The 12115-nt window shown below is 56.5% G+C and overlaps 1 protein-coding gene across 2 annotated transcripts in view; it reads right to left on the minus strand.

The window, feature by feature from the left end:
* Window positions 1–12115, minus strand: part of TLN1 (talin 1) — a 31033-nt gene that overhangs the window by 15335 nt on the left and 3583 nt on the right. For both annotated transcript variants that reach the window (XM_075560113.1, XM_075560112.1), the window contains exons 2-20: window positions 9269–9431; window positions 8932–9029; window positions 8559–8688; window positions 8318–8470; window positions 7909–8051; window positions 7690–7817; window positions 7056–7116; window positions 6406–6510; window positions 5873–6028; window positions 5103–5204; window positions 4851–4927; window positions 4488–4668; window positions 4207–4320; window positions 3991–4099; window positions 3613–3821; window positions 3365–3463; window positions 2051–2218; window positions 1584–1878; window positions 884–1050 (exon numbers count right to left, since the gene is read on the minus strand). In XM_075560113.1, coding sequence (XP_075416228.1) covers window positions 884–1050; window positions 1584–1878; window positions 2051–2218; window positions 3365–3463; window positions 3613–3821; window positions 3991–4099; window positions 4207–4320; window positions 4488–4668; window positions 4851–4927; window positions 5103–5204; window positions 5873–6028; window positions 6406–6510; window positions 7056–7116; window positions 7690–7817; window positions 7909–8051; window positions 8318–8470; window positions 8559–8688; window positions 8932–9029; window positions 9269–9398 — 2625 coding nt within the window. In that variant the 5' untranslated portion in view covers window positions 9399–9431. The remainder of the gene's footprint in view (window positions 1–883; window positions 1051–1583; window positions 1879–2050; window positions 2219–3364; window positions 3464–3612; window positions 3822–3990; window positions 4100–4206; window positions 4321–4487; window positions 4669–4850; window positions 4928–5102; window positions 5205–5872; window positions 6029–6405; window positions 6511–7055; window positions 7117–7689; window positions 7818–7908; window positions 8052–8317; window positions 8471–8558; window positions 8689–8931; window positions 9030–9268; window positions 9432–12115) is intronic.

The following is a 12115-nucleotide window of genomic DNA, read 5'->3' on the forward strand; positions in this document are numbered from 1 at the left end:
GGACAGATCTTGAAATATTCTTTTGGATGACAAATAAAGCTACGATTCCCTTTTGATTTGTCACTCCCAGCAGAGTAGACAGGACTGTGTGGATTCAGTCCATTTCAGCTCACTAGTTCTTAGGATTCCTTTCTTTCTGAAGTCTTTTCAAAGTGTCTTCAATGAAAGGATTCTCTCTGTGACGCGGAGATTGCTTCTTGAGGTGGAATTGTTTCTTCTCCTGCTTGGGGAGGGGGGGTCATGTTTTTTGTCACCCAGAATAGAGACGAGGAGGCCTGCTGGCATAGTGATTATGTGTTGGGATCAAAACTACCAGATGCTCCAGGGAGAAAGATGAGGCTTTCTATTCTTATAAAGAGTTAGTCTCAGACACCCACGGGGGCAGTTCTAGTGAACTGACTGGATGGCAGTGTGTTTCTTGAGAAGGCTTTCTGTGAAATGGAAGGCCGGGTTGCACACAGGGAACTCGGGAGCACTGTAGCAAGGGACTTGACTACAGCTGCAGATGATGAGCTCTAGCTCCGGGACCCTTAGAATTGTTTGGATTTCCTGCCAATGACCCTCCCATCCTGGGGTTTCAGTACCACGCTGTCTCGTCTTTCTTTACTACTAGCAGTGGAGACCTGTGGTCTGCAGGCTGATGTGCAAAACACACGGGGCCCAGGGCAGAGAGTAAGCCAAGGCAGGTGGTGGCAGCACAGCAGACCTGGGACTTAAGAGCAAGAAACGGGGTTGTGGTTGCCTGGCCTGGGAAGCCTGGGCTACATCAGCCACCCGGGACCTTAGGGCTCATTTCCTGCCATTCCTGGGCCTCCCCATTAAATGAGAGTGGCCACCTTCGCATCTACTTCCCGTCCGGGACTCTGCACACAGAGCTCTGTACCTTGGCAGCTTCCACCATCTTGGCTGTGGCATCAGCCAGGATCTTGGCCGCGCTTAGTAGCTTGCGTGAGTTCTCCAGGTCACTCTCCCCCTCGGCGTCGGCCTTGATGGCATTGACCAGGTCTGAGGTGGCCTGAGCGAGGATGCGTGCCTGTCGCACCATCTCACCTGAGAGGAAAGGCACAGTGTGTGAGGAAGCCTGAGACACCAGGGGGGCTTCAGGGGGGGGGACAAGGATGGGGGGAAAGTGATGTAGCGAGGTAGATGGGACCTTCCACGATCACAAAAAAACTGGCACATGTTAGTTTTGGAGTTTTTAACAAACAAAACAAAGCTGGGTCTAGGCTTTGGGAAAGGGACAAATTTCCCAGGAGGCTTTTATGATCAAAGAAAAGGACAGCCCCCACTGGGGCTCATCAGACAGTCTTTCGAGAATGAAATGGCTTTTTGGTAAAGGTTTTTGTGGGTGAGGTGGGGTGAGAAAAGCTTTTTTTAATGCCACTTTCCATAAGATTTTAAATGTTTGTTTCGGCGTATCCTTCACACTCCCTAAGGAAAGCAGAGCAGGGAGCATGTTTCTGTTTTACAGCTACAGGATGGAGACTTCAGAGATCGAGCACCTGGACCACCCTTACATGCCGGCAAGGCCACACTGTGCTGGGCCCTGAGGGTGAGGCAGCTGGAAGAAGTATGTTTCTTACCAGCATCACCCATGGAACTGAAGATGTTCTCCGTGACAGTGAGGATGGTGTCGGTGGCCTGGTCATAGCGGCCAGCAGGCCCAGCCCCTGTGGCGTGGGCTCTCACGTGCTGCAGCAACTCATTCAGGGCCTGGGTGACAGCGGTAGCCGCTGCTCCCACCCCTCGCAATAGCTGTCCATCCTCTGTGGCTGCATGGGAGGCAGACACGCAGCCCTCCACGGCTTTGGCTACCAGTCGTCCGGCCTCTACCAGCTGCTCTTGGCAAACGGGTGAGCTGATTGTAGGTGCCACCACCTGGGTACAAACTGCATGTCAGAGGGAGAGGCAAGGGGAAGGCATCCGGGCGCAAGGCATTGGTGGTGTTCTCTGCCAGTCACTGGGAGGGAGCATGCGGCATCGAGAACTAAAGGTCCATGAGGCAACAGCACCCCGCACGGCACAGGCTCCAGTGGCCTTTGTGGCTCACCTTGGTACAGGCCACCAGCTGGGAGGTGGACAGGGCACACTGTGTGGCAGCAGCAATGACTTGAGTCTGAAGCCCTGAGTCCTCTGTCCGTTGGGCCACGCTCTTGGCTTTGAGGACCAGGGCCGCTGCCGCGCTGGCCACTGCCTTGGCTAGTTGCATGAGCATGTCCTGTGAGGAGGCAGCAGTTAGCCGGGCCTGACAGATAGTGGGCTTGGGATCCATGGACCCTTCTCTAGAGGCATAAGCTCTTTCATTATTCCCGTTGACTCCAATCACAGGACAGTGTAAGCAGGAGCAACCAGCATCTACCCCTAGCCCCTGCCTCTCGCCCCCAGCAGGACAGAACCTCCACCAAGGAAGAGACCGACACCAAGAACAGCAGAGCCCACACCAAGGGGCAATGCGGGAGGCGGATACACTCGGCTGTGTTGTGGGGAGGGGCAGTGCTTGCACCAGGGGACGGGGAGCATGGTGGCCCCTCGGGGTCCCTCCCACCCCCAGCTTCGTTTCTCCATATCGTCTCCATCTTGGTGTGGAGGTCGTCATCCTGGCGTACTACACACCCGGATCCCATGCCCCCGAGTCCTGCTGGGCAAGGCCTCCCCATCTCCCATCAGGCTCTGCTCCCCAGGAGGCTGGCAGAAACGAGTGTATTCGGCTCAAGAGAGGACAGAGCTGGGTAGGCCCAGGCCAGAGGCCGTTACCGTGGGGGGGTCGGGGGGAGATCGAACCCCAGCCCCGCTGGGTGCATATATCTGTGTAGGAAATCCAGGATGAAAAGTCAGCTGAGGAAATTGACACGGGCTGGGCAGAGCTAGAGGGACGTGTCCTGAGGGAGATGTGGTCTACAGGTTCAGGAGGAGCTCCTCCAGTTGGGGTCAGGGGCATGCAGGGATGACCAAACGGCTGACAGGCCAGATGACCAAATGGAAAAACCAAACTCGAGTCGATTCCAACCCAGAGCGACCCTAGAGGACAGACTAGCGCTGCCTCCGTGGGACTGTAACCGTTCACAGGAGTAAAGCCCCATCTTTCTCCCTCTCTGCTGGCTTTGTGGATCACAGCCCCATTGTAACCACTGCGCCACCAGGGCTCCGGTAAGATGACCAGGGACTACAGAAACATGGTCGATAAAGGCCAAAGTTAGTGAGCCAGGTGAAGTTTAGACTCAGGGTTCTGACTTCTCAACCCCCGATGGGACTGCAACTTCCTAGTGTTAGCCCTGGGAGAAAGGGGTTGGTTGTGAGGGGTCAGGGGCCAGGAGCTGGACTCAGGATCAGATGTTGCCCCAGAAATCGGGGCTTGCTCACCAACCTGAAAGTGGGGGTCAGTATCGCTTTCCCCAATCTGCTGCAACAGCTCCCCACTGGCCTGGCCCACGTTCCCAGCTGCTTGCAGCAGGTTCTGACGGGGCTGTGGAGAGCGAACACCAGTCAGAAGCTGCCCCATCCCTGCTCATGTGCCTGTGGAGCCCACCCCCACCCCCACCCCCCATAACTCGGCCCGCTTCTCCTTGGGCTCCCGCCCTCTCTGCACCCCAGCCTCACTCCACGGTCCCTGACCTCAGCGCTGGCTGGCTGGGCACTGCGCAGCAGCTCCGACACGGCCCCCGCCAGGCCCTTGGCTGCCTGCAGCAGGGGACGGCCACTGCCGCCCTCATCCTCCAGCAGGGCAGCCAACAGCTTCACGCCACGGGACATCTCCGTCAGGTTGGAGGAGATGGTGGTCACGGCACATCCCACAGCAGTGTAGTCCGTCTCTGCAGGGTCTCCTGAGGGGAGAGGGAGAGTCGTGTGAGGGACGGAGCCCAGTCACAGCCAATTAGTCACACACACACTGTGCCTTCCAGACTGAGTCAGGGCACAGTCACACGCACGCTGGCTTGTGCTTGTCTGCTCCAACGCGCCACCCCCCTCCCCACAGGTTGGCACCCGACCTACCTGCCGTCAGGTTCACCACGGAGGCAGTGCCGGCTGTGATGGCATCTACCTGGGAGTGGATCTCGTGCTTTGACTCGTCCATTTTGTTCTTCCGCCAGGCTTTTGAGGCCTGAGAGAGGGAAGATCTCAGGAGCTGCTCAGGTATGCTTTGCCCCAACCCTAGTGCTGGAAGCCCCAGCTTTCCCGCCTCTGGTCTGCCCTCTGCCCCGCACTCACAGCATCCTGGCCAAGCGGGGGCAGGGTGTCAAAGTCATCCAGGGTGGCCTGGGCAGCCTGTACAGCCTGCATGCTGGAGTTGATGGTCCCAGTGAGCGCTTGCTGGGCTGACGTCTGGAAGACAAGGGGAGGAATAACGGGATTGGAGTGGAGCACTGAGAGGGATGCAAAGGCGAGGGGGAATCAGACCGGGGAGACGCATGGGCACAGGGTCTGGGCAGAGGCTGCTGCACTCCTGGCTGCTAGGCCTGGCTGAGGGTAGGAGTGGGCAATGTTCTCACCAGAGGAGGCATGTGTCCCCGGTGCATCTGACCACTGGTGATCTGCTGCTGGGCAGGAGGCATGCTGCCCATCTGGAAATTCTCAGGACCCGAGGCTCCAGAGCGCATGATGGCAGGCAGGGCCACGGAGCCGTGCTCCACCTTCCCCATGCGATTATACTGCTGCTGCAGAACTGTCGACCTAGAGGGGCGTTCAAGGAGTGCTCAGAGCGCCCTCCTCCCCTCGGCCCCTCCACCCTGCTGGGCCACCTCTGCAGGCCCTGTGCTCTGGGGTGCATGAGGCCACCCTGGTCTGTAATTTCCTAGGCCTCCCTGTCCCTGACAACCCCAGGAGGGACATCATCAGCCTGACTCTCTTCGTACTTTTTGGGGGACACCGAGTCTTCCAGCATGGTAGACTCCTCATCTCCCTCCAGCCCAAAGTGGTCCTTGCTTTTTTTCTGTAGGAAGAAATCAGGAATGTGAGTCAGTCAGGGCAGTGAAGAGGGAAGTGGGGGGAGGCAGCTTCTTCTTCCTCCAATCAGCCATTTCCCAGAAACTGGGCTGCCATTTCCAAAGGACGCACTTGGGAAGGGTCGGGGGAGAGTAGGGCAAGGCTGGGGAGGCCACCCCCACCTTCTTCAGGATGATGTCGATGTAGCCGGCAATGAGCTGTGCGATCTGCTCCCCCTCCGTGGTCTGTACCGAATAGTAGCCATCTTGGTAGTCCCCGAAATCCTAGGGTGACAAGGTGGGAAAGCTTGAGTCTCCTAATCGGAAAGGGGCGGTGGGAGCCCCCAAAGTCCAGCTGATGAGGGTGCCTTCTCAGGCCAGCAGTCCCCCAGGCAGAACTCTGGCCTCCTTTAGTCTCCTCCTTGTCGGCGGGAAACCGCTGACTTCGGGGGCAGACGCCATACTGCACAGATCCAGGCCTTCTAGGAGCTCTCGCGTCCTCTCAGACTCGCCGTCAAATTGCGAGGACACACACAGGTGTCATTAAACGACCAGACCTGAGGGCTGGTACCAGAAACCAAAGTGGAAAATGATCACTTTTTTCCTCTTATTGGGCATTTCACTTTCCAATCCTTAACGCCAACAGAGTCAGCAGAGAGACTCCTATGGGCAGGCTGGGTTTCCTGCTGTGCCCCTCTCCTCCCCTCAGGGATTCCTGTGCCCTCAGTTGGCAGCTGACTTCTGTCTTTAAAGTAGACCCATCACCTGTCCCGTCCCAGTGTCCTTGGTCCACTGGTGGGAGTCACCCTCTACTCCAGTAAGCTCGTAAGCTCCGTCTCCCGGAGTCGTTCCCCGGTCTCTTTTTTTCTGGGGTCAACTCAGCACAAGCGTTCTCTTGCTCCGCACTCGCCGAAAACTCCAAAACCCTTTCTCCTCTGAGCTTCCAGACTCACCAAGGTAAAGCTCTTGGGGGAGGCAGCCCAGCGCTTGATGTTGGTGAGGTTCCACTCCTGGATCACCTCCTTGGTCTTCTCGTCCACCCGCATCACACACTCCTTAGTGATGCCCAGGAGCCTGGGCACCAGCTTGTTCTTCCCTTTCATTTTCTCCTGTGAGGCAGAGGGGGTTGTTGGCGGTACAAGCCAGGGCTTGGGCGCAACACAGAGGTAGGAGGAGAGGGAATGGATCCGATCTAGACCACAAGGAAGAACTGAGGTGGCCAGGAGAGGGATACCACGGTGTCTGTACTTCCTGCAGGACAAGGCTGGGTGAGGGAAAAGGGAACGGGATGGAAAGCCAAGGGCAGGGAGGGAAGTGGTGGAGGAAGACTGACAATGGGGTAGGTTCCCATAAGGTCAAAGCCATTAGACAAGGTAAACAAGGGGATGCTTAGGGAAATGCCTGTGACTGAGGTCAGAGACTTTCAGAGAGACCACAGAAAGGACAAGGGCAGGAAACGGGGCTTTGAGGAGGGCCCACAACCCACCTTAACCAGGAAGAAGGAGACACCGTATGTCTTGAGGGAACGAGCAAGCTTCACATAGCGCACCTTGGCTTCGATCTCACTCATCTGCCCACAATTCTTGTGTGCCTGTGTACGGAATGGGGAGGGATTTAGCAAAATATGGAGAAAATATCCCAGGTCAGGTGTTCAGTTGGGGGTGTTAGCTGTCATGGTGGAGTCCTGTGGGACGCAGGGAAGGTTAGTGCAGGGTCTGAGAAATGAGCGGATCCAGGAGAGGCAGGCGCCAGGGTGTCACGGGCAATGGTGAAGGTGCATGGAGACTTTCTGAGCGCCCGGGAGAAAAAGGGCCAACAAACAGTCTTTGGGCTGAGTCAATGAGGAGGGCAGACGCCTTACAAAGGCTGCACAGTACTTTCCTGGATACCATCTCATTCGACTCTCTTTCCAACCCTATGCAGGGCAGGTACTGTTACCCCGCATTAGAGAGAAGACATTACAGAATTAAATTCCATAGCAAAAGCTGTGCTGGAGCTGAGGAGAAAAGCCCGTTCCGCGTCTCCTCAGCACAGGTGGCGTGGGAGAACAGCGTGGTGGGTGGCAGTAGGGAGAGGGTGGGGATTTGTTTAGTCCTAGGGACAGGCCACCAAGTTCCCAGCTCAGCCTCCCCTCACCTGGAAGATCTTCCGCTCGCCCTTCTGCTTCACGTACTCCTTGGGCAGGAAGTCCTTCAGGCTAGACCACAAGAGGGAGGGTCAGGATTAGTGGATAGCATCAGGAGATACGTGGGCCTAGGGCGATGAGGCAATGGCCCAGACAGCCTTAACTTTGGGAAAAAGGGAGCGTGTGAGGGAATAGAGCCTGGATTGTCTCCTCAAACAGAGATGACTTTGCTTAGCTCTTGAATGCGGCCTGTGTCTTTCCTGGCGGAGACTGAAGGTGGAGGCTTGGCCCGGGGGGCAGTAAGAGAAAGGGCGCAGTGGGGTGATGACCGTGGGTTTCGACCAACGCCTGGGATGCCACTTGTGAGGCTTTTCAACCTAAGTAAGGTTCCCTAGGATGACGATTCCAGTTTCCTTCTGGCGCTCTGGAGAGCTCCAGAAGCTCTGTGCTGGCCGCAGTGGTGGGGCAGGGGTAGAGGTCTGGGATCGCACTCATATTCCACGTGGGACCAGCGAGAGGACGAATGAGTGAAGGCAGCCAGGTGGGCCAATCCCTGGTACCTCAGACAAGGAAACCAGAGCGAAGGCCTAGGGTCATCATGGCAAGGAGTCCTGGCCCTGACAGGGATGGCTGTGGGGCACTCACTCGAGGAAGCCGGCCTTGTGCTTCTGCTCATTGTGGGGCCCAAACTGGACCTGGCATTGGAAGCCAGCAAACTCACAGGCCTTGTCAAAGGAGACTGGGTGGGAGCCGTTCAGGATGTCATCTCGAGCCTGCAGAGCACACGGAGGAGGCACATGATGCATGTGGGTGTGGGGAGAAACCCTAGCCCTGCTTCTGCCCCACGGCCCATCCCTGCCCGACCTGCACGTAAAGAAGGTTCAGCTGCACGGGGTCCCGGGAATCGACATTCTGGTCGGAGTAGAAGAACTTCCTCCGCAGCAGAAGTGTCTCTTGCTCCTCCACTCCTTGCTCCCTCAGGGTTCGGCCATGGTCCAGCCAGTTCACTGGGGCACAGAGAGCCCGCCCCTCAATGCCAAGCCCCCCAGGCCCCAGACTGGCTGGCCTCTGGCTTTCTGTTCACTCCTTCATTGCCTTCCTTCCCAGAGATTGCGGTCTGAGTGGGGGGGGGGGCTTTGTTTTACTTACTGAGCGACCCCCAATGTCTAAAAGAATGCATTGCACAAAGCAGGTGCTCAGTAAATAATAAACTGAAATACAGCTCCCTGCCTGGAGCATTTCTGGGGCCCTCTTTCCTCCTGGTTTTTCTTACACTCATCATCTGTGTGCAATTTCTGCTTCAGTTTCTCCATCTTCTTTTCATCTCGCAGCAGCGTCTTATCCTTCCGTAAGGTCCCTGTCATCTCCTCCTTCTTCTCTTCCATCAATTCTCGAACCAGTGAGTATTCGTCATGATTGGTGATGCCTGCGAAGAGGGATGGTCAGGTAGCCTCCGAGGCACTGCAGCCTTGTCTCGTCCCTGCCAAGCCCCTAGCCCTGCCTAGAGCCCTTACCAATGCGGGCGCAGATGGTCATGAGCATGTCGGTGACAGTCTTGGAGTCATCCACCATGATGGTCTTCACGGTCCCATCGAGCATCCGGACCTTCAAGGGCCTCTGTTTCTTCCTGTACTCCATGGTGTCCTGGCAGGGCAAGGAAAGGAAGGTGGGCCCCCTGAAGCCAGGCAACCACTTCCTTTTCACAGGACACAGAGGAAGAAGATTACTGAAAGGGAGGTTAAGACAGTTCATCTACAAGCACGCATGCCTGTGACAGAGGCACGGCATGGGGTCAGAGGCACGCAGGAGGGTGCAGGGAAAAGGGGGTGGGGTGGGGGAAAGGTGATGGAAGGGGACGTGGCTGGTCCCTGGTGAGGTAATACTCACTCCATTTCGGAGCATGTAGTAATCCAGCGCTTTCCCGGCCTCCAGCCATATACCCTTCTTAGGGTCGTCATCTGACAGAAAGAGCCCAAAGTCGCTGGCTGAAAGAGAAGACGGGTTACTTCAGACTCACGAAGACTACAGTGTGGCGGAATGGCTGCCCCTTTATTACCTGTCGGTCCCGACCCTCGGCCTAAAGAGGGCGGGAGGGAACTGTGGAACACAGACCCAAGAGGAGATCAGACCCGGGGGACAACAGGGTTACCCCTCAAGGCTCAAAGTCTGGGAACAAGAAGGGACTGCGGACTCCCACCCTAGCCCCCCGGGCAGTCCGACTCACGAGGGCCAACCAGGGCCTCTGGGATGCGCTCTCGAATGATGCGGCAGGCATCGTACACCATGGTGGACGGCTCAAACTGCATCGTCTTCACCACATTCCCGATGCTGATCTTCAGCGAGAGTGCAACCATGGTGGCAGCGTCTCCTCTCCAGTCTGCCTAGACCTGGCCCGTGGCACCCGGGCATCAGAACACTCCCTCTGGGAAGGGGAGGAGCCCCCCACCCCCCAGAGGGAGTCCCAGGAAGGGGTGTTCTTGAATGGGACTCACCAAAGCAGATAACAATGAAGTAGTTGTTTTATTTCATACTTTATGTAAGTTAAGATAATCTATATCAATCAGACATCTGACAGAGAAACTGGTCTTCCAGGCCTAATAAACCCGGCCAGCCTTTCAGGGCAGAACGGACTGTCCTGCCTTGATGGTTGTAAATCTTTACAGAAGCAAAGCCCCTTGCCCAGCAGCCAAATGCTTTAACCACTCCATCACCATGGTTCTTTCAAGATGGCAGACCCCTGCTGGTGGTGCGACTAGGTGCCATAGAGCTGGTGCCATCCGCCGCAGGTCTGAAATACAGGGATGTGCGCTTCCTTCCTTCCTTCCTGCCAAGTGTCCCTTGTCTCTGCTCACCACCTTCACCAGCCCCACCCTCTGCCTTGTTCCTGTCTTTTCTTAGTTCAAGCGCTACCTCTCCTTGTCTCTGACGGTGGGCGGGCGCGGGAGTCAGACTCCTGTGACCTTCCCTTTTGCAGCATTTGCCTCTTTCTCTGCTACCCCAGAGAATCCCAGGGGCTCTGAAAGCTTGCAAACAGGCTCTCTCCAGTCTGGCAGGGAAGCCTGAGACTGGCTGTCCAACCACCCAGAACATTCTTGTAATCTGATGACCTCCTTCAGGAGCTGGGCCCTCGACTGGCTGTGCTGACCAGCAAGCTGGAGTTCTGATTCGCCAGTCCAAAGGGCTCTAGTCAACCGCAGCTTTGTAGAGGGGAAGACAGGCCCTGGGGGGAAATAGCTTCAAGGCAGGCCAGAGCAAGGGCCCAGCCCTTCCCAGTCAGCTTAGCTATTTCCCAGGACCAGGCTAACAGCTCTCATCACAACTCTTCCTGTCTTTCTAATCTTCAGCAAGTCCTTCCGCAAGCTCAGCTGCTTCCGCTGATGGTCCTGTCAGTGTGGCTCCGGATACCACGCCCTCCGGGTGGGCTGGAGAAGCCACTAAGTGTGGCAGGGGGTGCACATGAGGCAAGAGGACAAGTCTGCCTGGCAGCAGATGACAAACCCCAACCTGGTACAGGGATTGGCTGCTTCTGAACTAAGAGAATGAGCAAATCTAGGCTGTCCACTCCCCTCAGGGCCAAATGTCAGCCCCTCTGGTGGCACTGTGGGACAAGCATTGGGCTGCTCACCACAAGGTTCCAGGTTCAAACCTATGGCCACTCCTCGGGAGAAAAATGAGGTGGTCTGATCCAGTAGACTGTGTCTCAGACACCCTGTTAGGGTCGCTCTGAGTAGGACATGAATTGATGACAGTGGGTTGGGTCTGGGTTTGTGGGGAGGATAAAGAGCCCTGGGAATGCAGTGACCAAGTGCTCCACTGATGACTGAAAAGGTGGTGGTTCAAACCCACCAGCAGCTCTGCTGAAGGAAGGCGTAGCAGTCTGTTTCCGTAAAGGTTTACAGCCTTGAAAACCCCAGGGACAGCATGTACTGTCCTGTGGGGCTGGTGCAGGCACACGGCATTTTTGTGCGGGGGGGGGGGGGGGGGAAGGCTGGGAAGCAGGGGAGTGTCAGAATAGAGAGCAGGTGAGAAGCAGGGAGTTGGAAGGGGTGGGGTTTGGGAAGGCAGAAAACTTCAGAAAGGTTCGGGTCAGGGGTATCTAGTACCTCCAGAGAAGACACCATAGCCCACTCTCTAGCTTCATTCTAAAGCAGGAGAGAACCCCCAGTCTCCCCATTTCCAGCTCTGCTCTCCCTCCCCATTCCTGGATTCCCTCTCCCCACAGCTGAACAGACCTGGCAGGGGCCGTTGATCAGTGGAGTGAGGCTGGAGGGCCAGAGGAGCCGGAGCCCAGGGCAGGACTGAGAGGTCCCTTCACCCTAAGCTGAAAGTACACATCTCTCCCACTTCCTCCGGACACATGGGCACCCCCTTCTTCCTTGAGCATGGAAACCTCTGGTGAGACCCCGATAAGGGATTTGAGTCATGCCTCCCAGGCTGGCCCCACAAAGTAAGGAAGAAGAGAGCTAAGAACAGGGAGTTGGGGGTGTGGCATGGAACAGGGTGCCTGGGAGGGTAGGGAGAACTTAGCCTGTTCTTTCTCAGGGTCCTCAACATGGGCTCCCCTTCCCATCATTTTTAAGTACTAGTAACACCAGCCGCCCCCACTCCCCCTCCCAGGGAACTCCTCCTCCCTCAAGACATTCCTAAGATGCATTCCAGAGGAGTTGGGCAATTGGTGGGGGAGGGGGCGTGGAGAGGGTGATGGAGGACAAGAGGTCAAATCCCAGCAAGGAATGGAATTTCAGTATACCGAGGGAAAGGAATTTAGGGTACAAGGGCTTTAGGGTCCCATTTTGAGAAGAATCAAAGCCAATATCCCCAAAGGGAGCGGCAGGAAGATTGGGCTCCAAGGAGAGGGACAAAGGGAGACGGCAAGCTGAAGACAGTGAGAGTGAGAGGGTTGGGGAGGAACACTCAGCCTGTTACCAAATTTGGCCTCTGAGCCCGCAACCATGGGGGAGGGGGGAGCTCGTGGGTGAGACTGACACATCCGGTCGGTTGGTCGGGCTGCTGGAAACTCACTTAGGGCTGACTGGATAGCTGAAGGTCTGGACCTGACCTCTCCTGACCC

This window comes from Tenrec ecaudatus, chromosome 10 (assembly GCF_050624435.1).
Source record: "Tenrec ecaudatus isolate mTenEca1 chromosome 10, mTenEca1.hap1, whole genome shotgun sequence".
NCBI lineage: Eukaryota > Metazoa > Chordata > Mammalia > Afrosoricida > Tenrecidae > Tenrec > Tenrec ecaudatus.